This window comes from Orcinus orca, chromosome 12 (genome assembly GCF_937001465.1).
Source record: "Orcinus orca chromosome 12, mOrcOrc1.1, whole genome shotgun sequence".
In the NCBI taxonomy this organism is placed as follows: domain Eukaryota; kingdom Metazoa; phylum Chordata; class Mammalia; order Artiodactyla; family Delphinidae; genus Orcinus; species Orcinus orca.
This window is the reverse complement of record NC_064570.1, coordinates 53,108,394-53,134,361: the sequence shown is the minus strand read 5'-3', so window position 1 is coordinate 53,134,361 and position 25,968 is coordinate 53,108,394. Positions and strand designations below refer to the sequence as shown.

Here is a 25,968-nt window from a genome sequence, read left to right as displayed (position 1 = left end):
TCTGCTTCCTAGGCCACTGAGAAAATAGAAGTAATTATGAGAGAACTTTCACAAGCTCCCGTCACATCTCTCATTTGCCAGCAACTTCACTCCCATATACTCTGCCTTCTCTCCTTAACTAATGATTGTCTATTGACCTTGACTCATCTGCTCAAGGTCATCACTCCAGCAATTCACCCTTCCCTTCTGGATCATTCCCATCAGTATACAAATATGCTGGTATTTCTCTTTTCTTAAAAAAAAAAAACCCAGCAAAAACATCCTCTCTCTTGATCCCACTTCCTGCTCAGGCTACCAACCATATCTGTTTCCCTTCACATCAACACTTGATAAACATACTTACACTTGCTCTTCCAGCATCTTGCCTCACACTTCCCCTCAACCTCCTTCAGTCGAGTTTTTGTCCCCAGTCACTCCACTAAAACCTCTCCTGTCAAGTTCACCAGTGACCTCCATGCTGCTCAACCCAATGGTTTATTCTCAGACTTCCCATCACCTGACTGTCAGCTACATTTGAAGCAGCTCATCATTCGCTTCTTGAAACACTTTCTTCCCTTGGCTTCCAGGACTGCACACTCGTGGTTTTTTTCCTACCTCACTAGCTGCTCTTTCTTGCACCCTCTGCTGACTCTTTCCCACCTCCCTGTCCTCTTAACAAGGGACTGTCCCAAGGAAAGGTCCTCGGGCCATTTTTTCTTTTGAATCTACATTCACTCCCTTGGCCATTTCAACTAGTCTCATCGCCTTAAATATCACCTATAGGTGAAATACCCCTAATCTTTATCTCCAGCCCAGACCTTTCTCTTGAACTCTAGACTCCTCCAACTATTTCCTCTACTTCAGAGTTGAATAAGCATCTCACACTGAACCCTGATCTCCCCTTCCAGGTCCCCTCCTGTCCCCATCTCACCCAGTCTATTCTCAGCAGACTAGCCAACGTGATTCTATTAAAACGTAGGGCAGATCACATCACTCTTCTATTTAAAACTCTCCAATGGCTTCTGGTCATTCTCAGAATAAAAGTCCAAGTTCTTGTCATGCTTATTAGGCCCCCATATTACCTCTTTGCCCTCTCTCCCGTGTGCTCATTCGGCTCTAATCATGCCAGCCTCCCAGCCGCTCCTGCTTTTGCCTAAAGACCTCATTTGCTCTCCTTTGGCCCAGATGGCTCTTTCCCCAAATAGCTGCATGCATCGTTCCTTTGCTTCTTTCAGGCCTTTGCTCAAACATTACCTTTCTCTCTCGGGCCTTCCTTGACCACTATTAAAATTGCAATGCCCCTTCCTAGCCACCTTCCCTGATTTAGCTTTCTCCATGGTACTCTCTCTTTCTACCTCTAGGTGTTTCTGATTTATTTTATTATCTGTCTCCCTCACCTCCAGAATGTGAGCTCTATGAGGGATAGGATTTCTGTTACCTGAAATATTCCCAGTGCCCAGGTCAGCACCTGGAGCCACAGTAGGTGCTCAGTATACACTTGTTAAATGTAGGATGCTATTATCTTTCCACCAAAGAACACGGCCTGCACATGAGCTTCAGAAAACCAGTGTTTTCCAGGTAGGGATCAGATCTGTCTCTTTACAAAGCTGAAGGAATGGCTGGATGGCAGACACCCATGCTTGCGGCGGCGTGCTTGCGGTGGGTGGAGCTTTCAGTAGGAGTCCCTCACTGTCTAGCCAAACCACCCCCTCTTGCCCTTTCAGCCGAACATGGAAAATTGAGATGCTGTGCTACATTTTTACTATTTATTCACAAGTATTCTTTTTACTCAGTAATTAGTATGCAGCTTTATTTTTCATGAAATGCCTCTTTTAAAATATGTTATTGTAATGATTAGGACTTACTGTAATGTACTGTAATCATTACTGTAATGATTAAGCGGATGAATTATTTGTAGCAATAAAATAGTCTTCAAGATTGGCATACTGTTACCTCTTGCATTTATTCTGCTTTCTAGTCATATTAAATAACTTCACATTTAAAATAAGTAAGTGCTGCTCACCACAATAACACATGTTGCTTTCATCAGAGGTTGTAGCAAAAAGTGAATTCTGGAAACACTGGTGTGGACAGTAGCTACCCACTCTCCTGCTGAGAGTACTTACTGGCTGCTTCTTGAGAAGCAACACCTAACTAACTCAGTAGGGCAAGGCAGCAGATTTGAATAAGTCTGAGGACATATTTGAGAACGCAAAATTGCATTCTCCCAGTGCTGATGCAGAAAAGGACAAACTGCCCACAGTTACTCACCGCCCCCCCATATATTCCAATGAGAAATACAGAAAAAAAACTTGTAAAATGTCTTCACAATGCACACATTGAGATGAATGAAACAGCTGGCAGTGGCATCTCGCCTCTGGGTTGGATTTATAAAAATATTAGTGAGCTCAATTTTCTGTATTTTGCTATTTCATTCGGGGAGTGATGAAGAGAGTCTTTTATCGTTATAAAACTGCAGGCTTCGGTGTCATTTATCACAATGTCGTCTGGAATTCTGAAAATGTTCTGTCAGGGTTGATCTGGACGTTTCAGGACTTGACATTTGATAGAAGTTGGGTAACCGGATATCGTAATGGTATCTTTTTCCTATGTATACCCTGTCATTCAAGGCATAGAGTTTATCTGCAATGTCACTGCCAATTAAAACTGAAAACAGGCGGGAGATGTAACGATGCTGAGCCAAGAGCAAGTACAATTTCTTTCTCCTCCAGGACACATATCGACAGTCAGTTTCTGCTGTGAGCGTTACCTAAACGAACATAAGACCACACGTAATCAGAGATGAGGAAGCAAGAAACATCCTGCCCTGTGGTTTTTTTTGGCCCCAAATTTTAAATGAATTTCTTGTGCTGATTTTAACTTTAAAAAAGCCTACCAACCCACAATATATTGTTAAAATAGAAACTACAAAACTTATTACTATCTGTGTAATTTATAACATGAATAATCACAATGTTGTGCCCATCTCCAGTTTATCTATTTTCTAAGTTTGGGTATCTAGATTTTGCATTTCAGTGAAGTGAGAGTTACTTGATATTAAAACATAATAAAGTTGGCTAGTGTTAGAGAAATATTTCCAAGTCAGTCCTGAAGACTGTAAACATTTAACCCTAATGCAGTTTCTGCAGTACCGAATAGAATTAACCTATTCTGCATATGTATATGAATTTGTATCACAAAGACACACACATGGATACACACACATGTATGTTACATGTTATAACCAGAGGAAGTATACCATAATAGACAGAACCTACTGAAAGGATTATCTTTCAAAACTACCAGATATGGCAGCAGAGTAGTGACAGTAAGCTTAGCATTTTGTTGCTAGAAAACAACTGAAATTCATCAGTATTTTGAATTTTAAAAGTCACTTATTTTGTAATAAGGGCAGATTTTTTGTTCTTGGTGTTTTTCTGAACTGTGACAGGTGGCAGTGTTTAGAGTCAAATATCAATTAATTATATTTGAATTCCCATATACTCAGTTAAGCAAAGAAAAATTTAAGAATATTTATCACAGACTCCTTTCTGTCATATGTAATACCCAATCTTCTCCTTGTTGCCGGACCTATAAAGTGACATTAATCAGCAAGACTCAAGTGGAACTGGGAAGACATGCGTGATACTAAGTACATTCCAAAGTTAAATATAAATCATTCCTATGTCATCTGCTGCTCTGTTTGCTTGTTTGCCTGTTTTTAAACAGGAAGAGGCAGTGTTCACAGTGTGGCCTAGTTATTCTTTACCTGAAAAATGCCTTCCTCTGTGGGTTTCAGTGAGTCCCATTCAGGAGAATCCAGGAACTGGAAGGGGAAGATGTAATGCAGAAATTCGCCATCAACTGTCACTCTGATCCTACAAAGGACATCAGTTATGAGGGAAGGAGAAAGAGAGCACTAAGTTGGGGACGAGGATACGGAACAGTATTTCCGATCTCTGATGTTTTTTATGACTTTTAAAATCTTTAAGGGCAAAATATTAAATTCATACATTACAATAAGTGACAAAAATCCCCTTTAAGATTTATGTACCGCTGTTCCTCCCATGGTTAGGATTCTGGAACAGTGGGTAAGATTCATCAGAAAATTCATCAAACTGTACATTGATGATATGTGCCCATTTCTGTGTATATAATATCTTTCAATTAAAAGTTTCAATGCACTCAGTCAGATTTTAAATTAAGCAGGAGAACACTGAAGAACATAAAGAAGTACCACTGGAAATACCTCTGTAAACTAAATATTTAACCTTTTAAAAAAACATGAATAATCACATTAGTATTTCTTCCTCCAAACTTTCTGTTTTCAAATTTTATATATAGTGCACGTCCCCTTCTAGCAAGTGGGCAATTGCTAGAATTTACTGAAAAAAATGATCATTATAAAATTTAAGTGTTCTTTATTATTTAGAAGAATGCCCTAGCAGAATCTGTTCAAAATACTTTGCGTGCTAACATAAGTATTCTATGAATTTAAGCTGGCATAATCCTCTTGACTCTCATGATTAGCTTGGAAACAAGTAGCATATCCAGACAAACCGATTCATACATTTGATTTCTGTGAAGAAATATTAAGACTCTAAATTATAACCTGCTTCAAGTAAATAATACCCTGTACTCTAAATGCCTATGTCCATGACTCATGTGTTAAGGGCTTTCTCATGCCTCAGCATGCTAAATGCTGCCCAGGACTATGCTGTGTTGAGATGGAAAATGCAGCAGAAAGAAACACAAGCTAGTAAGGAATAAAGAGGAAAGACATGCAAGCGTCAAGAGTACAAACCTTCCTGAAACAAGCAGGGAGAGTTTGTCAATGGAGGTTTTCCCCTGCATGGCATAACAGTGCTCCTTTTCCAAAGTAACCACTTCTGAGCTCATAGCAATAGTTCTGAAGTCAGGCAAAGAGGTCCCCAGAGGCTGGAAGAGGGAGCTGTACAACAGCTGAAATTCTCGCGCAAAGGTTATGCTGCGAACTTGATAGGCGATGTGAACGAACCGCATGAAGCAGATGACAAACAATATAAAATTCCAGGAAAATATGTCAGCTGCACAGACATCTACCCAAGCCCAGATAGCAGAACAGAGAAAACCCAACCCCAGCAAACTGAAGACGTAAAGGAGCCCGAAGAATCCACTGCCACCCATGAAACCTACTACAAATAAAATACTGGCAAGATGATAGATGGCTCCTTCGGCCTCTTGCTTCCAGATGGTGCAGACTGGGTGTTCATCTATTAGGTTCTTCCATAAACTTGAATTTCTTTCCATGGCTGTACTACCGTCTGGTGCACTTCTCAGTTGATGTTAAATGATATCGAAGCAAGTAATTAAGTCCTTTGCTTTTCCATCATCAGAGTTTTGCTCAGTCTTCACAAAACCAGAGAAAGCCCGGACACTGGAGTTGGGGTGATTAAGGGTTTGGTGTGTACGGATCTTGAAAAACTAAGAATCCCATGCTAGCATCCTTAAGTTCATCTGGGCTCCTGATTTAGAACTAGCCCAGAAATATTTTGTGGTTTCCTGTGTGAGAAGAAAACAGAAAGGATTCTAATTAAACAAGGAGAATTGAGAAGTGTATTCAGTGAGTCATCAGCATTCCTTATTCAAGTTGACATCCTATTTTCTATGAAGTTAAAATGTTTTCAGCACAAATACTGAAAGTGTTAAATTTCTAGGATAAAAAAATGCATATTTCAGAGTTAGGCTTATTAATAATAATAAATTATTTACAGAAATTTTAGTACTTGTTACAATTAACTAACTACATATTTTTCAAGAAAGCTAATAAGCGCTATAATCAGCTGGTCCCTGGAAGAGTAATTCGGTATACCTCAGAATCTCTTGGGACAGTGACTAGATAAGCAGATTCATAGACTGTTTCTGGATATACTGAGTCAGAATCTCTGAGGGTGGAGCCTAAGTGTTGGTATTTTGAACAAGCTCCCCACATGATTTTGATGCATCGATCCATGGCCTTCCGTGGCCCACCCTTTTAGAGATACTGTTTGACAATACGTTATTCACTCTTTATAGGTGAAGAATTCGAAGCTCAGAGAGGCCAAGTAATTTATCCAAGGCCACACAGTGGTTGGTGGCAGAGCAGAACTTCAGGACTTGAGCCTGTATGCTAAATCCAATCATGTGGTCTCCCATGAGAGATATTTTAAATCAGGCACTGTAAGGAGCCCTAATAAATCAATAAACATAAGAAACACACAATCAGGAGTCAGATTTTAAGGGCACATAGTAGACTGTGAAAATGTTTAATTAATTAGATCTAAATTATTTGAGAAATAAAAATTCAGTTCTTCTTCACTGTATTAGAGGCTATTTCAGGTTAAGGGTTGCATCCATATAACTAAATAAATAATAGTACAATTCCTGCTACTTACACATCTATTTACCAGATGGTCAAAAATGTTAGCGACTTGTTCCTCTGCACATATATTCTCTACCCTTTCAGCCATATGGTATAAATGCTAATATGTGATCTGACTCAGGAGAGATTTAACCATGATGACAGAGCTATAGGATATGTATCATTTATCACCAGGTTTCTTAACAATAAATGGTTTCAGTGTGAGGCATTCATCAGATTGACTTTTTTGAAACCAAAATAACATTCAAGAACCTTGAACTTGTGTGCTATGTTTAGTGTTTTTATCTTGAGATGGATTTTTCCAGAACACCTGTTAATAAAATATCAGATATCATAGATCTTGTCTCATAGAAAAAAAGTACACAAACAGAGGTGAAAATGACTTAGCTGAAGTGAAAAAAGGAATAGTGTTGCTACCAACAGAACTAGAAATGAAACTAAAGAAGCTGCTGCTGCTGAAGTTCCTGGTTTTTCATCTTGGACAGTGATTCTCTTCTCAGCAAGTAATGACATTAAGAACATCACCAGGGCTTCCCTGGTGGCGCAGTGGTTGAGAGTCCGCCTGCCGATGCAGGGGACACGGGTTCGTGCCCCGGTCCAGGAAGATCCCACAGGCCGCGGAGTGGCTGGGCCCGTGAGCCATGGCCACTGAGCCTGCGCGTCCGGAGCCTGTGCTCCGCAACGGGAGAAGCCACAAGTGTGAGAGACCCGCGTACCGCAAAAAAAAAAAAAAAAAGAACATCACCAGGTGAATCATGAAAAAAAGAAACAACAACACAGACCTATAACTTACAACCATATTGTTATCTCTACTTATGCTGCTTTCAAATACATTTTACACAGTCTGCATCCCTCTAATTATCACTCCACACATCTCTCTGTGAGAGATGAGATTCAAGGCAGACTGGCATGCTGAATATGTTTCATTTCTCCTCTTTAAACAAAACACAAAATTATATATTACTGCACATTCAAAACAAAGAAGCGTTTTTAAAAACTACAATGAGTAGTGACAACTGTGAAATGCAGACTGCAAATGTCAGTCCCCCTGCTGTTTAACTTTTAAAACTTGGGTATTTTAAATTCATCAGTTCCTTAGGATGCCAAGCACAGCCATGAAGCCAATATTAAAAAGCACCGCCAGTAGAGCTCTGAACTTGGGTTTGAACTTCCTGAAAAATTTATAATCCTCAACAAATTGTTAAAATGATGCTAACAGGGAGAGGCCACGTAAAATGTTTGTGGCAATTCAGAAGGGAGCTTATGGGAATCTTGTCCCCTTCAACTCTTGACTTGGGGGATATACTGGGCCACCTACATTCCTGGAGTGTGACCCATTATGATTATATGAGGAACTGTGTTTCCGGCCCTTCCCAGTCGGCTTCTGTTTCAATAAGCTGCTACCAAGCCATCTTCCTATCCTTGACACCGTCTCACTCAACAGGGAGTGCTGACTTGCCCTGATTAAATTACTCCACACCCAGCCTTTCTCTGCTTGGTGTGTTTTTATTCAGTCACCAAAACAGATGTACTTTATTAGAAGAGGAAGAACTGACAGGGGCAGGTGATGAGCCTGAGTGTTCCTCTGACATGTGCCAGCAGCACTATACGAATGCTGCACATGATTCATCAACCAGCTGGCTGCTTGAAAAGCCTGTAGGCCTTAAGTCATGTTTTTGGGTAAATAAATGCTGAAATGCCAAAGGAGCACAATGGATTTCTTAAGCACTAAAGTGGGTCTTCCCTGCAAAAGAAGTTAACACATGGGGATACAAGTGACGGAGACAAAATAAAGGGCAAATAAACAAAATATTTCCAAGTTTGCTCTTTAAATTGTAAGACCCTGAGTTCTAGGGAATAAGGAAATGTAAAGGCAGGCACAAAGATGCTCAGTGAAATGTGATCTAAACTGGGTGGCAAACTGATGAAGATCAGCTCAGAAATGGCAGTTACCGGTTCAGAACGTGGACATTTATTACCTCGTGGCATCACACTTACTGCTGTGAGGGAGGCAGTATCTCAGGCACCACGCTCAGCCTACAGATGAGCAAGGGGGGGCACCAGACAGGTTAGGTAACTTGCTTCAGGGAAAGGAGGCAGTAAGTCACAGGGTGGAAGTTCCAGTCCTCCACTCAGCTTCATGCCCTCTCCAGCAGGCAATGTGTCTTTCAAGGTTGTGAATCTGATTTAATGTGTTGGGAGACCAGTGGGATATTCTGCCAGGGCAGCTTGGCAGTAAAATAATAATCCTGACAGTGGATATTTGAGACCTGCTATATCTGCTTGTACTGCTCAGTCCATAATGCTTAGAATACTGCCAGGGACACAGACATAGAAAGGCACTCATGAAGTAATCTGCTGTATTATTATTCAACATTGACTCACTTCCTCTTCTAGATTCCAGAATTCTTAAGGGGCAAAGACAAATGTTTTTGTACTTCTGACCCTTGGCCCTCAGTGAATGTGGATTGAACACACTGGTATAGAGGTACAAGCCCACTCTGCCTTTTCCATCCCCACTCTCTATCCGATTCAACAGATGTTCTAACATCTTCTGTCACCTAAGGGAATAGAAGTGGAGGAGACCTTGACTGAGGGATTGGGACATCACTTATTTAAGATGTCTGGCACAACTCCAAATTCATAGGAGAATCCTTCTGTCTTTTTAGAACGTTCAGTTCCTTAAGAGCAGTTGAATTCCTGATCTGATTAAAACAACTCTGGTAGCATGTGGTATTGTGTTAGTTTGGGTTGCTAGGCAACGAAGAAGATCAAAATTCCATGAATATTCTACTCATTAATTGGAATCATATCCCAACTTTGGTGTGTGTTCCATAAAGGAAATAATCATGAACTTAAAGCTAGTTTTTGCCCCCCAATATATATGATCATGCCCTAATAGCTGGAAGCTGTGAATGTAATCTTATTTGGAAAAAAGGTCTTTGTAGATATAACTAAGTTAAGGATCTCCGGATGAGAAGACCATCTTAGATTACTTGGATGGGCCAAATCCAATGGCAATTGTTCTTATAAGAGACACACAGAGGATGCGGATAGAAGAGGAGGATAGAAGAGGAGGAAGCAATGTGACCACAGAGGCAGAGACTGGAGTGATGCGGCCATAAATCCAGGAATGCCGACAGCCACCAGACACTGGAAGAGGCAAGGAACAGAATCTCCCTTAGAGCTTCTGGAAGGAGTACACCTACCAATACCATGATTTCAGACTTCTGGCCTCCAGAACTACGAGAGAATAAGTTTATGTTGTTTTGGAAAAAAAAAAAAAAAAAAAAAAAGCTAGTTTTCTCTGCTTTTTTTTTTTTTTGCAGTACGCGGGCCTCCCACTGCTGTGGCCTCTCCCGTTGAGGAGCACAGGCTCCGGATGCGCAGGCTCAGCGGCCATGGCTCACGGGCCCAGCCGCTCCGCGGCACGTGGGATCCTCCCGGACCGGGGCACAAACCCATGTCCCCTGCATCGGCAGGCGGACTCTCAACCACTGCACCACCAGGGAAGCCCTCTCTGCTTATCTTTAAGGAGCTGCACTTATTCAGCAACTATGTGCCAGACATGTTTGAAAAATTATCTCATTTAACCTGCACAACCCCATGAGGAAAGTACTATTATCTCCATCTCACAGATGAGAAGACTCAGAGAAGGCAAGTAAGCTTTTCAAGGTTACCACACTACTCATATTGGAACTAAGATTCCATCCAGGCCTGCCTGACTCTGAAACTCACAGTTTAAACTGCATCATTCTGCTTCCACAGTACCAGGATTTAGAAAATGTAGGCCTCAGTTTCCTCCCTGCTATGTAGATGAACTCAGACATATTTATTCATCAGTAAAGCAGAGGTAATATCACCTATTCTGTCCACTTTAAAGGGTGCTGGAAGATTCAGATGAGAAAATCTTTATTAAAAATTCTTAGCAAATTTTTAAATAACATAGAAATGCCATTGCTGTATTTGTTGCTTGTATGTTATAGAGCTGAGCCATTTGGAGAATACAGTTTTCAAAAGTTTTCTTTCCTCAGAGGATTACAGTTGAAGACGAACCATCCTTATACTGTAAATTCTAAATTTACTCATTTCTGCAGGAGTGATCTCTATCATTCTTACCTATCTTGTGTCCTGGCCACCTACTGCTGGCAGGTATAGACCCAGAACCAACCCATCCTTAAGTCTTCACTTTCCAGTGGCCAAGAAGCCAGTCTCTGGAAGCCAACAACAATCTTGTTCCTTAGATTAGTGTTTAGTGCTTCCCAGCAGGTGTGCCCAGATCACTTCCATCAGAATCACCTGGCCAGAGCCAACATCATCTTCAATGGTGAAAAACTGAAACCATTTCCACTAAGATCAGGAACAAGACAAGGTTGCCTACTCTTACCACTATTATTCAACATAGTTTTGGAAGTTTTAGCCACAGCAACCAGAGAAGAAAAAGAAATAAAAGGAATCCAAATCGGAAAAGAAGAAGTACAGCTGTCACTGTTTGCAGATGACATGATACTATACATAGAGAATCCTAAAGATGCTACCAGAAAACTACTAGAGCTAATCAATGAATTTGGTAAAGTAGCAGGATACAAAATTAATGCACAGAAATCTCTTGCATTCCTATGCACTAATGATGAAAAATCTGAAAGTGAAATTAAGAAAACACTCCCATTTACCACTACAACAAAAAGAATAAAATACCTAGGAATAAACCTACCTAAGGAGACAAAAGACCTGTATGCAGAAAATTATAGGACACTGATGAAAGAAATCAAAGATGATACAAGTAGATGGAGAGATATACCATGTTCTTGGATTGGAAGAATCAACATTGTGAAAATGCCTATACTACCCAAAGCAATCTACAGATTCAACACAATCCCTATCAAACTACCACTGGCATTTTTAACAGAACTAGAACAAAAAATTTCACAATTTGTATGGAAACACAAAAGACCCCGAATAGCCAAAGCAATCTTGAGAAAGAAAAACGGAGCTGGAGGAATCAGGCTCCCTGACTTCAGACTATACTACAAAGCTACAGTAATCAAGACAGTATGGTACTGGCACAAAAACAGAAATATAGATCAATGGAACAGGATAGAAAGCCCAGAGATAAACCCACACACATATGGTCACCTTATCTTTGATAAAGGAGGCAAGAATTTACAAAGGAGAAAAGACAGCCTCTTCAATAAGTGGTGCTGGGAAAACTGGACAGCTACATGTAAAAGAATGAAATTAGAACACTCCCTAACAACATACACAAAAATAAACTCAAAATGGATTAAAGACCTAAATGTAAGGCCAGACAATATCAAACTCTTAGAGGAAAACATAGGCAGAACACTCTATGACATAAATCACAGCAAGATCCTTTTTGACCCACTTCCTAGAGAAATGGAAATAAAAACAAAAATAAATAAATGGGACCTAATGAAACTTAAAAGCTTTTGCACATCAAAGGAAACCATAAACAAGACGAAAGGACAATCCTCAGAATGGGAGAAAATATTTGCAAATGAAGCAACTGACAAAGGATTAATCTCCAAAATTTACAAGCAGCTCATGTAGCTCAATATCTAAAAAACAAACAACCCAATTCAAAAATGGGCAGAAGACCTAAATAGACATTTTTCCACAGAAGATATACAGATTGCCAACAAACACATGAAAGACTGCTCAACATCATCAATCATTAGAGAAATGCAAATCAAAACTACAATGTGATATCATCTCACACTGGTCAGAATGGCCATCATCAAAAAATCTACAAAAAATAAATGCTGGAGAGGGTGTGGAGAAAAGGGAACTCTCATACACTGTTGATGGGAATGTAAATTGATACAGCCACTATGGAGAACATTATGGAGGTTCCTTAAAAAACTAAAAATAGAATTACCATATGACCCAGCAATCCCACTACTGGGCATATACCCTGAGAAAACCATAATTCAAAAAGAGACAATAGCCAGGACATGGAAGCTACCTAAGTGTCCATCGACAGATGAATGGATAAAGAAGATGTGGCATATATATACAATGGAATATTACTCAGTCATAAAAAGAAAAGAAATTGAGTTATTTGTAGTGAGGTGGATGGACCTAGAGTCTGTCATACAGAGTGAAGTAAGTCAGAAAGAGAAAAACAAATACCGTATGCTAACACATATATATGGAATCTAAAAAAAAGAAAAAAAAATGGTCATGAATAACTTAGGGGCAGGACAGGAATAAAGACGCAGACCCAGTAGAGAATGGACTTGAGGACATGGGGAAGGGGAAGGGTAATCTGGGACGACGTGAGAGAGTGGCATGACGTATATACACTACCAAATGTAAAATAGATAGCTAGTGGGAATCAGCCGCATAGCACAGGGAGATCAGCTCGGTGCTTTGTGACCACCTAGAGGAGTGGGATAGGGAGGGTGGGAGGGAGACGCAAGAGGGAAGAGATATGGGGATATATGTATATGTATAGCTGATTCACTTTGTTATACAGGAGAAACTCACACCATTGTAAAGCAATTATACTCCAATAAAAACGTTAAAAAAATTTTTAAAAACTTTATAATCTTAAAAAAAAAAAAAGAATCACCTCGGTGGCTTGTTAAAATGCTCCTTCCCTGGCCCCACCCCAGAACTACTGAGCCAGGAAGGGACCCAGAAAGATGCATTTCTTTTTTTTTTTTTTTTTTTTTGCGGTACGCGGGCCTCTCACTGCTGTGGCCTCTCCCGTTGCAGAGCACAGGCTCCGGACGCACAGGCTCAGCAGCCATGGCTCACGGGCCCAGCCGCTCCGCAGCATGTGGGATCTTCCCGGACTGGGGCACGAACCTGCGTCCCCTACATCGGCAGGCGGACTCTCAACCACTGCGCCACCAGGGAAGCCCTAGAAAGATGCATTTCTGATAGGCTCCCAGTTGATTCTTATGCACACTACAGTTTGAGAGCCATTATTTTATCTTGTTCCTGAAGGATCTTTGAATTATCCTTGCTTGCAGAGCCTCAGCTGTGTCCATTCCTGGCTGACCACTGGCTGTCCTCCCATGCTGGTTACTCCATGTAACGTTCCCTGATCCCTAGTTGTCTGTCCATGGCTGTAGTGCTGGTGTCCGTGCACCGTTCTGCTATCTATTCTGTCCAGTTGGCATTACAACTTAAGAGAAGAGTCCTAGTCTTAGCTGTGCCCCTAAACAGCGTGTGATTTTAAGCTTCCCAGACCTGTTTCCTCATTGATAAAATGAAAGAGTTGGACAAATAATGTACGGTTCCTTTTAGCTCTAAAATAACACAACTCTCCATGATAGGAAATAGAACATTATTCCTAGCATAGGTCAAAATGTAGAGCTGAGGGGCAGAACTGAATTATGACTGCAGATCTTAATACCAGGTTTATGACTGGGGCCCAACTCTAGAGACTGTTTAATTATTTAAGAACTGTGGTAGGGCCCAGGCACTGGAATTTTTTCACAAATTTCCCAGGGATTTTATTATGCAACCAGGGTTACAGACTTTTAGGGGGATAGGGTTGAGAGACACCAGAACATTCTGTAGAGTAAAGGGTCTGAATTTTAATCCTTATTATTATTTTTTAAAAATTTATTTTATTTATGGCTGCGTTGGGTCTTTGTTGCTGCGCACAGGCTTTCTCTAGTTGCGGTGAGCAAGGGCCACTCTTCGTCGCAGTGCACAGGCTTCTCATTGCAGTGGCTTCTTTTGTTGCGGAGCACGGGCTCCAGAGCGCAGGCTTAGTAGTCATGGCACACGGGCTTAGTTGCTCTGCGGCATGTGGGATCTTCCCAGACTAGGGCTTGAACCCGTGTCCCCTGCATTGGGAGGCAGATTCTTAACCACTGAGCCACCAGGGAAGCCCTAATGCTTATTTTTAAAGGGCTGGAAAGGCCCATTTTCTCCTGTGTGTCTTCATTTCCATGCTTTGCTCAGGTCGGGAGGCATTTTTCTTCCTCACCAGTCATCTCCAAGGGGGCTCAAGGTTTGTGGATATGCTGCAGCAGCCTTTCCTTAACATGGTGGCTGAAGTACACCTTCTAGGTTCTGAGTTTTTATGGCCTTTATTATCGGTCTACACGGCTTCCACTATATATTATATTGCCCATTATATATATTTTCCTTTTTAAAGTGTCATAATTTGCTTATTCTCTCAGTTGGGGTATATATTTTAAGTATTTTTTATATAGCAATGATAACAATGCTCAGGGAGAAAAGCAGTGTGTAGAATATAGTTTTGGAACAAGCAGGTTAATAAGCCAGGAAGTCCAAGTGAGATGTGATCAATACCTGAATCAATGGCTTAGGTGTTGGACTAAGAAAAAGCATATATTAGACCATGAGGAAGAAATGAAAGGAAGATGTGTCTCTACTGAGACAGAGGAACAGAAAAGGGATGAAGATGCTTTCATCTTCCTTTCATCCCTTTCTTTCCCGAAGCTCGGAAAGAAATCAGAGGAAAGGGGGACTCATTTTGAGTCATGTTTAACCTGATGCACTTGGTCTAGCAACAGAGTTCACAACAGAAGATAAGGGGCAGGATGGAGGGGTATGTAACAGTTGTCTTGTAATAACACAGGACAATCCTGAGTAAGGACTGGAGCTGGCAAGACTATCTAGAAAGTTGAGTACAAAGAGAAATGAGAGTTGAAATTAAATGCCCATGATCAGAGGCCTTAGAATTCTAGGGGTGTGCTGGCTATTGCAGGAGCCACATGTGGCTGTTGAGCCCCTGAAATATGGCTGGTCTGAAGTAAGATGTGCTGTGCACAAGGGATTGAGAAGACTTAGTACAAAGATAAGGAATAAGTCGTGAATAATTTTTATATTGGTTACATGTTGAAATGATAATGTTTTGGAAATACTGGATTAAATAAAACATGTTATTAAAGCTAATTTCACCCATTTCTTCTTATTTTTTAATGTTGCTACTAGAAAATTTTAAATTACATATGTGGCTTGCATTATATTTCTCTTGGACAGTGCTGGTCTAGAGCCTCTCAAGCAATAAGAGAGAGGAAATGAAAAGACTTGACATGATGCTGTGCAAACAGTGCATATGTATAGCATATAAATGTATAGATATGGAAGAATTATCTAAGATTAAGAGCAAAGAGTTGATATCAAGGTAAATGATATTGGCTACAATATTCATATGCTACAGTCAGATGTTATCCAAGGCATAGATGTGTCACCATCTGGTTTCTGCCTAAAAAGATGGCCAGCTCCACTACAGCTCTTGGCCTCTTTATCCTACCAAGGAAGGCACTACTTTTTCCTTTTCCCTTAGGAGAATTCTACTTTTCTAAGCAATTATATTACATGGTCTTGTTTTATCATTTCATCTTCTGATGATACCTCATGGTATACACTGTAAATCTCAGACAGACAATCTTATAAATTTTATGCTGGAGATTGGATTGTGGCCTTCTGGATTCCAGAAGGTCCACACCAGCCTTTATTTGCACATCATGCCTAAGTCTCTTCATGTACCACTAGGCTTCTAGGCTGGAGTATGCCTTTGACTCTTCATACCATGCCCACAGGCTACGAAGGGCTTCTCTGATTCTCTTGTCTCAGCTAAAGTCACACTTGATTATCTTCAGCCATGTTTGCTTTCTCACTTTATCATGTACGGTGGTAGGGAGAATTCTAAGATTCCTGCCCTGCTTGTGTGCACGCCCTATAATCCCCTTCCCTTGAGTCTGGGCAGAACCTGTGAATGGCATGGGACAGATGCTCCCTTGATTAGTTAACATTATATGGCCAATGGTGCTGGAGTAGTCACCACTGCGATTATGTTAAGTTATATAACACTCCACTGTAGGACTTGAGAGGGATTGGAAATTAGACAAACATATTCTTACTGGCCTAGAATAAAGCAGACACCATGCTATGACATGCCTATGGGGGCCACAAGGCAAGGAACTGCAGGCAGTATCTGTGAGCTGAAAGAAGTACCCAACCAACAGATACCAGGATAATCAGTCCTACAACCACAAGGAGCTGAATTCTGCCAGCACCCTAAAAAGCTTGGAAAAGGACCCTGGACTCCAAATGAGGGGTGCAGTGTGGCTGACACCTGGATTGCAAGCTTGTGAGGCCCTGAGCTGAGGATCCAGTTTAGCTGTGCCTGGACTTCTGACTCATAAAAACTGTGAGATAAAAAATTTATGTTGTTTTAAGCCACTAAGTTTGTGGTAATTTGTTACAAAGCAATAGAAAATGAATACACACACAGTATACACCAATACTAACTATACATGAGGCTTTCCATTAATCTAATAATCTACATTCTATGACGGACTTGGAATATAGGTCTGTGGAGCAGAAGACACTCAATCCTTGCTAGATTTAAATTAGGAAAATCAGGTGGTAACAGGTCTTCAGTCATATCTGGAAAACAGGAGGGCAGCAACGAAGACCCAACGCAGCCAAAAAAAGAGAAAAAAAAGAAATTACAATTTTTGGAGCAACAGAAGGATAGGTTGAGTCCTATGTTGAATCATGCAGTGCCCTATAATTCTTAATTCGAAGACACAGCAGTAAATCTCTCCTTCTCAAGCTCATCATTTGATTGCTTTAAACAAACAACCCCCATACTCTGCTTCAAGTTCTTCTGACTTTCCATGTCCTGGAAATGGTTAAAGGCATAAGCAGGAAGCCATTCACCTTTGATCACCTGTTATCATGTCAAGCAGTAAGTTCACCTAAGATTCCTGATGAAAGAGGCAAGAGAAGCTGGAATCACGAATGCGTTAACAGTTTTTTCTTGATATGAATCCAAGGTAGACACCTTCACTTACCTCTCCTCCAAGTGTCCTATATGCAACAAATGAACTCACTTTTTCTATGTTTATTTACTTCAGGTTCTCATTTTCCTTCCTGGCAAACACACCTATTAAGTTCATGTGTGCTAGCTAATTGGCTATAATCTTTCCTTTGTCATTTTTTCGGGCTTAATGAGCACGTGGATCACACACCAGGGTCAACGATGTTTGAAACCACCAAACCAGCCACTACTGGTGCTAACAGGAGCACTTCTGCAGGGAATGACCATTTCAAGTGTTCGTATATAGACAGGAGCTTTCTCTTTGGCTGTGAGAAAGATTGTTCACTGGTCCTCCATCCACGTGCTGAACGATCTTTCCATTTCTTTGATTTCTTTCAGCCTCGTTATTGACTTTGTAGTACTTGAGCTTATTCCAGCCATAGATGTTTCTTTTTTGTGCATTTCCTGTCATGATCTGCAATGTGTATTATTCCCTTATTCCTGCTGCTCAGGAAATACTACATATTCTCTTGATTCTTTCAAAATATTTGATTATCTCAAGCTTCTCTTCAATATTGAAGCTTTCCTTTTGCATGCACTATTTTTCTTTTTTGAATCAAGATGCTTAAACATTCTTGGGATGTTGAATGAGTGTGTTTTTATGTAGAAAAATTCCTAAGTGCAAAAGAATAGCAAAACACAATCTTGCAGGATACCACATGGTGAACCAAGGTAGCTGGTAAACGTTGAGGTCTCTGTGTGTTGGCATTTTGTGTATTCCTACAGGGCTCAGTTAGCTGCTTGCAGTTTACTGTGTTCACCTGGTGTTTCTGGCTGAGTAAATCATGTATAAGCAAGTGCAAAATTTGTGTTATGCTCAAATTGTTCCCTAATATTTCAGTTGCATTGGAATGACGCTGGTTTTCAAAACAAGCATTATAGCATAATTGACTGCATCATCAACTTTCAAATGGCCAGGAAAATATTACTAATTAACATACGCAGTAATTCAATAAATTCCTGCCCTCATGGGGCTTGCATTATAGTGAATTTCAAATGTTGACATAATTAAAACCCAGCTTCAAATTATGAGATCTAAAATAATCTAAAAGTACGTCTTATATGCAAAAAACTTAAGCTACTTAAAACTCATTTAAAGTCAGTTGTTGCATATTGAATTTTAAAATAAATGCTACATTTTAAAGGACAGTCTAAAGTCTTGAAAACCAAAATGCAAACAAACTTGTTTTTTAGAACTTCCATCAAACACCAAAAGCAAACAGACAAATAAACCCCCAAACATTATATGTGTCATTGGAGTACCACATTACACAGTAATGTGTCTGTATCCTTCTGGTTGTATAAATGCAAAAAAGACATATGGAATGATCTTCACTTAATCTTAAGGGTGGTTATTCTTGTATGGTGGGACACTAGTTTTTTCTTTGCACATACCTGTATTGTTTGCTTACTTTATTTTTTATTTATTTATTTTTTTGGCTGTGTTGGGTCTTCATTGCTGCGCAAGGGCTTTCTCTAGTTGTGGCGAGCAGCAGGGCCTATTCTTCCTTGCAGTGCATGGGCTTCTCATTGCGGTGGCTTCTCTCGTTGCAGAGCACGGGCTCTAGGTGTGCAGGCTTCACTAGCTGTGGCACGTGGTCCCTAGAGTGCACGGGCTTCAGTAGTTGTGGCACGCAGGCTCTAGGGCACAGGGCTTCAGTAGTTGTGGCTTGCGGGCTCTAGAATGCAGGCTCAGTAGTTGTGGTGCATGAGCTTAGTTGCTCCGCAGCATGTGGGATCTTCCTGGATCAGGGATCAAACTCATGTCCCCTGCGCTGGCAGGTGGATTCTTAACCACTGCACCACCCACCAGAGAAGTAACTGCTTCCTTTATAATACTCTTACAAAACCAAAAGGTGGTTTTATATTAATTTGAGAATTTTTAAATACAAAAATTTCAGAGAATAAAAATCCATGAATCCAACAACCAGAATTAACAAATATCATGTGATATTTTTGGATCCTTTTAAAATAAAAAAAATTTTCACAAAAAATTGAAGATCACCACGGATTGCTCTCCAGTATCATTCCCCACCCATCCATTCACTCTATATAATTGTATTTTTCTTTCCTGTCCATATAGAATAATTTTAAAAATTCCAATTAAAAATGAAATGCTAGATTAGAAATATATCTTATAAGGTGGGGTTTTGTTCAGATTCACTCTTAAATTTTTGTTCTGATGAATAATTTTAAACATATTCCAAAACAGAGAAAATAATATATAATGAATCCCTATATACCCATTACCAAGATTCAACAATTGTCAAGATTTTGCCACATGGAGTTTCTGAAATCAAAAGCAAAAAATTGTGACCTACTGTTCAACCTACAGTTTGTTCAGTCAATAAACAAACACCTACTCAGGAAGACAGGGAGAACTAAGATGAGCTGTGCTCTTATTATGTGCCAGACACTGGCTCTTGCCTATGCTGACCCACTTAGGAGTCACAACAACTCTGCAACCCAAATAGTATTATCAGCATTGTTCAGAATGGAAAATGAGGCTCAGAGAGATGAAAGTTCTTCTATAGGCTCAGCTGCTATAGACCATTTTCTAGACCATAAATCCCTCCTCCCCCGCCAATTTCAGAGTGTGTGTGTGACAGTCACTAGAGGTTATTCTGCTGAAAAGCACAAAATGAGAAGATCTCACTTTGGGTCTGTATGAATTGATCCCTGAATTCTCTGGGCTGGAGGAGGATCCAGCATTGTTACAGGAATTTTAAGTCAGCAACTTTTGGTTATTTAATTTATAAAATAACCGGTTGTAAATTTCACTTTAAGACATTTTTGTCTAACTACTTAGATAAAAGAGAGAAATATTTTCCCCTTTTCTTTAAAAAAAAAAATCACATTAATGACTCAATATACTCTTGTAAATTCTTACTTATTCTCTATAGCTCATAATCCCAGCTGACCAACACCCATAATTACAAAAAAAGATTTCAATCGCAATTTGCAGGCTTGCAAATCTATCCTGGATATTTTCCAAAGCTGTTTCAAAACTTCTTGCCTGTCATGTCGCTATGTGTTGTTATACTCACATACTACAGCAAATGCTTCATAACCATTCTTGATCTTTCCTGGGGACTGTTTCAAAATAAGCAGACGTGAATGCTCCAGTGTGTCAACCCTATTAGTCAGTCTTGTGATAAGAAGCATGGGATTTGGGCTTCCCATGACACATTTTTATTTAATAACATAGAACATCACCATTTAGAAACCCAGGATGCACAATGATTCAGCTATTTTGAGAGACTGATGAGATTAAAGAAACTCAATTATCAAATGTCTCCCAGTTTATATGTATAAAATTTTAGGACAGATAACATCTTACTCTAGATTTCACTTAATATTTGTATCCCAAACTCTTCAAAAGACAAACCCAGTCTCCCAGAGAAGGAAAGAGGCTTAAAGATCGTCTGGGATCAGCCAGACCTCTTCATTTTCCAAATGTGGAAGGAGATCCAATTTTTGTTTTGTTTATATTTTGTTTCAGGTAGTTCTTGTTTGGTTTTCTCTTGCCATAAAGAACAGTGCCAAGTTCCTGTACTGTCACACCAGGGATATGTTCATGCAACAGTCCTTGGTATTAAAAATAACAGAAAAGAAAATAGCCACCAAACTTTAGTATGAACAGAGAGCAATAATTTTTTTAAGGCTGCCATAAAACTCAATTGCAGTGTGCAAGCCTGCAAATTGAAAATACCTAACCACAAAAGTTGGAGTGAAACGTCAGGAAGGAAGGCTGTCACATTCTAGAAGTTTAGAAAATCAAATTCGGTTATGTAGAAAAGTGGGTTTCTAATTATACCTTTCCATTTATTTACATATAGAACTTTTTGCAAAATATCTCCTGACTAAAACAGTTTTTTTTTTTTTTTGGCCATAGTCCTATTACTGTATTTGATTCTGTGCCTTTAATCTTTTCTTAAAATACAGACCCTCAAAATGTATCATACCTCTGTAACCGACCTTGGTGAGGAGGTAATTTAGTGGTTTTCAAACGTCTTTTTCTTTCCTTCCTTCCCTTTTTTTTCAGGGGCATTCCCCAAATAGAGTAAACAGGTCAGCGTGACCTTGGATGAGGTAGCTTTCTCGGTCCCCAACTCAGCGTGAAACCCTGCCCCTAGTCAGACCCTTTGCAGAAGGAAACTTCCCGCCGCTGCCCCACTTCCCCAAGGCCAACCTAAAGATATCAGGGCCCCCAGAAGCAGCTTTTCTCCCTCGAAAATCCGGCCGTTTGGGGGGACTCCAAGGTGCCCGGGGCAAGAGTGGGACCAACAGCAGAGGTGGGAGGAAGATTCACCTCTATGCGAGGACGACCCGAGCGCCCAGGGCCCGCGCGCCGACCCGCAGCAGCGATCCCCCCACGACCGCCAAGCTCGAGCGGCGCCCCGCGGACCCGGGGCTAGCCGCTGGCTCGAGCGGGGCTGGAGCCCGGCGGCGGAGCGGCGCGCGCAGTAGCACCGGCGGCGAAGCACCGGCGGTGCCGGGGGTCTGCGGCAAGCGGCCCCCACCCGGGGGCGGGGCCAGTACAGAGGCCTCGCCCGGCGGGCGGCCCCGGCGTTGCCAGGTGTGAGGGTGCGGACGGCGGCGGGAGAGAGGCGGCCGAGGCGCCCCGGCTCCCTCCTTACCTGGCCTTCCCCGGCCCCGCGCTGAGCTCCGGCCTCGCGCCCGGAGAAGTTTCCCAGCCGAGCGCGCCGGGCCCTGGCAGCCGGCGCGAAGCCCCCGGCGCCCGGCTCGCGCTCTCCTGGCCGACCCCGGGCAGGCGCCCGCATCCGTGCCCGGGCGCTCGGTGACCGCAGCCCGGCTCCGGAGCGGCGCGGCGGTGCAGGCGGGGGCTGGGCACAGGCGCGCGCCCCAGGGGCGGCGGGGGTGGCGGCGGCCGCGGGCGCGCGGGGCCCGGGCAGCCCCAGCCTCCTGGGAGTCGCCGGACTGCTGATCAACTTAGCGATCGCGGCGGACCAAAGTTTGCGAAGATGGGTTTCCCGAAGTGAACACCAATCACAGTTATAAAATGAACCTCGTATTATTCGCTGTTATCCTAGGCAGTGAGACATGGGGTTGACTCCTGGGATGGAAAGCAGCTGTACGTCTGCCCTCTTGCTACCTCACACCCAACCCCACCGCCCCGCACTGTAAACAAAAAGAGGTGAAATTACCTGAGAGGGGATGGGAATATTTGGGTGTATAGGACAGAGAACGTTTAATATCTTGATTCAAATCAATGAACCTCTGAATAAAGCAAATGTATAAAGAGCATGGACGATCACAGAAGGAAAAAAAAAAATACAGATGATAAAAAAGTTCAAATCAGTGATGAGCCAGTGCATGCAACTTAAGGCAAAAATCAAATGCATATTTTCCTCCTATGAAGTTAGTGAAGTTTTCTTTGGTTTTGGTGGTCAAACCCTATGGTGGTTGGTGAGGGAACAGTGAAATACAACTTACTCGAGGGTTTCCATCTCCTCCCCTCTCTCCGCACCCTCATTCGTGTTATATAACTGTGTTGGTGACAGTGATTCCAGGAACAAAATATTTACTGAGTAATCAGTGTCTCTTTTGGTCCCCAGAATAACAGTTAAAGTAATATAAATGGTAAAATTAACCTCCTTTAATTGTTACTGGGACTGAGGGCCAAAAATTAACCATATTCCTACAGCCCGTGCACAGCTAGAAACCGCTTGTCTTCCAGGCTTTTGCTCTTACTCTTCATTCTAGGGATTGACTCAGAGATGTTGGAAATCCAGTTTAAACTGGATATGGCTGGGGAAGTGAGAAGGTCATGAGCTTTGACATCAGATGTATTCTGGGTTTAGATTTTACTTCTTATTTAGTGTTGTACATTACAATGTTTTTAAGGATTATATTCATGGTCATTTTTAATTTAAAAACTCAGAAGCAGCAAAGATATGCTTGTGTGATAGATTGTAAGGTGGCTTCATTATTCCCACTGCTTCCTGGGTTTCATGCCTTGGTTGGATCCCCTCCCCTTGAGTACATTTGGGACCTGTGACTTGCTTGTAAACAATAAATACAGCTCAGGTGATGGATGCCACTCCTGTAACTACATTACTCTACAAAAGACTTGGTCTTGGTAGCACACTCTCTCTAGAGACTGTCCGTTTTGGCTTGATGAAGTAAGCGTCCATGCTGGGGAAGTCTACGGGGCATGGGGCTGTAGGTGGCCTCTAGGACCAGCCTCTCACCAACAGCCAGCGAGAAGCCAGGGCCCTCGGGTTCTACAAGCACAGGGAAATGAATTCTGTCGACCACCTAAGTGACCTTAGAAATGTTCTTCCCCAGTCAAGCCTCCAGATGAGAATGCAGAACAGAGGACACCTTAATTTTGGCTTCGTGAAACCCTAAGCAGAGGACCCAGTTAAGCCATGCCTGGACTCCTGACCCAGCAAAATTGTGAGGTAGTAATTGTGTGTTATTTTAAGCCATTAAGTTTGTAGTAACTAATACAACTTGTATGTGTGGTTCAGGTATTCAACATATTAGTACACACAGTGTAGTTCCTTCTTTGATAAACTTGGTGTTAAATATTGCTGTCCTGATGCCTTCTGTTTTTTCTCTTTTACTCCTTCACATACATGTCCCTGCCTAATCTTCACTGCAAAGTCTTCATGAGACAAAAACTAATGAAGTGGTGCCCTATGGATCGCCACAGGTCGAGGGCTCTCTGGGACTTCCAACTGCATTTCTTTTTTTTTTTTTTTTTTTGTGGTACGTCGGCCTCTCACTGTTGTGGCCTCTCCCGTTGCGGAGCACAGGCACCGGACACGCAGGCTCAGCAGCCATGGATCACGGGCTCAGCAGCCATGGCTCACGGGCTCAGCCGCTCCGCGGCATGTGGGATCTTCCCGGACCGGGGCACGAACCCGCGTCCCCTGCATCGGCAGGCGGACTCCCAACCACTGCACCACCAGGGAAGCCCCCAACTGCATTTCTGCTTCAAAGATTGTGTATCTGAGATCCATAGCCTTCATCCCTGCAGGTCCTTTGGGATAGTCTCTTGACTAAACCTCTGTGGCAGGACAGAAACACAGTCAACTCAGGTTGTACAACTCAAGTTGCAACTGCAATGTGAAGAATACTTATGGTAAAGATCTAGGAGCAATTAAGTACTAAACCAGGTCTCATTTAATCTAGTGTACTTGCTTGTTAATTGCCTCTACTTCCAGGTATGAATTCAGCCAGGCTTGCTCACTAACCCCTTCCTTCCTTCCTTTCTTCTTTTTTACCTTCTTTCTTTCTTTCTTCTGTGTTTCTTTCATTTTTTAACCCCTATATAATTCTCCATAGTTCTATTTCTCTATATCACTCATTTTCATTTATTTATTTATTATTTATTTAAAAGTATAGTTGCTGTACAATATTGCGTGAGTTACAGGTGTACAATATAGTGATTCACAATTTTAAAGGTTACACTCCATTTATAGTTATTGTAAACTATTGGCTATATTCCCTGTGTTATACAATATATCCTTGTAGCTTATTTTGCACTTAATAGTTTGTACCTCATAATACTCTACCCTTATATTGCCCCTCACCCCTTCCCTCTCCCCTCTGGTAACCACTAGTTTGTTCTCTATATCTGTGAATCTGCTTATTTTTTGTTATATTCACTAGTTTGTTTTATTTTTTAGATTCCACATTTAGTGAGATCACACAGTGTTTGTCTTTCTCTGTCTGACTTATTTCACTTAGCATAATGCCCTCTAAGTCCATCCACATTGCTGTAAATGGCAACACTTCATTTTTTTTAATGGTGAGTACTATTCTATTGTATATATATGCCATTTCTTTATCCATTCATCTGTTGATGGACACTTAGGTTGCTTCCATAGCTTGTCAATTGTAAATAATGCTGCTATGAACATTGTGGTGCATGTATCTTTTTGAATTAGTGTTTTTGTTGTTTTTGGATGTGTACCCAGGAGTGGAATGCTGGGTCATACGGTAGTTCTATTTCTAGTTTTTTGAGAAACCTCCATAGTATTTTCCATAGTGGCTGCACCAGTTTACATTCCCACCAACAGTGTAGGAGGGTTCCCTTTTCTCCACATCCTTGCCAACATTTGTTATTTATATTCTTTTTAATGATAGGTGGGAGGTGATATCTCATTGAGGTTTTGATTTGCATTTCCCTGATGATTACTTGAAAGCTTTTGCACAGCAAAGCAAACCAACAAGGAAATGAAAAGACAATGTACTGAATGGGAGAAAATATATGCAAATGATATGACTGATAAGGGGTTAATATCCAACATATATAAACAGCTCATTCAACTCAACATAAAAAATCAAACAACCCGATGAAAAAATGGCGCAGAAAAACTAACTAGACATATTTCCAAAGAGGAAGTGCAGATGGCCAATAGGTACATGAAAAGATGCCTTCATTTTCTTTTTATTAACATAAATTTTTATTATACCAGTAACATATTAATGTAATATCATATATTAGTGTATATTGTGTGACATCAAACTTCATTTGTCAGCTATCTTTTTTAGAGCAAAAACTAACTTGGAACTCATTACTTTTTTCATATATATATAAAATATATATGATATATATGATTATATATATATCTGTATGAAATACATATGTATATAATTATTCTTTTAAACTACTTCATGCTATTATGATATTATTAGTGTATCACAATGTATTCATCCCCTTAACTATTTAGATTATTTCTGGGGCTTCCCTGGTGGCGCAGTGGTTAAGAAT

General features: G+C 41.1%; 1 protein-coding gene across 2 annotated transcripts; it reads right to left on the bottom strand.

Moving 5' to 3' along the window:
* Nucleotides 1-1,916: 1,916 nt before the first annotated feature.
* POPDC3 (popeye domain containing 3) lies at nt 1,917-22,539 on the bottom strand. 2 transcript variants are annotated; one of them, XM_004264772.4, is made up of 4 exons: nt 21,860-22,539; nt 4,784-5,520; nt 3,749-3,857; nt 1,917-2,749 (listed from the first exon to the last, which is right to left on the bottom strand). In XM_004264772.4, exons 2-4 carry the CDS (start codon nt 5,266-5,268, stop codon nt 2,468-2,470), a joined length of 876 nt encoding a protein of 291 aa, XP_004264820.1. In that variant the 5' UTR covers nt 5,269-5,520; nt 21,860-22,539; the 3' UTR covers nt 1,917-2,467. The 2 variants fall into 2 exon arrangements, with proteins under 2 accessions (XP_004264820.1, XP_049551274.1); XM_049695317.1 differs by lacking the exon at nt 21,860-22,539 and adding an exon at nt 5,831-6,227.
* Nucleotides 22,540-25,968: the final 3,429 nt, after the last annotated feature.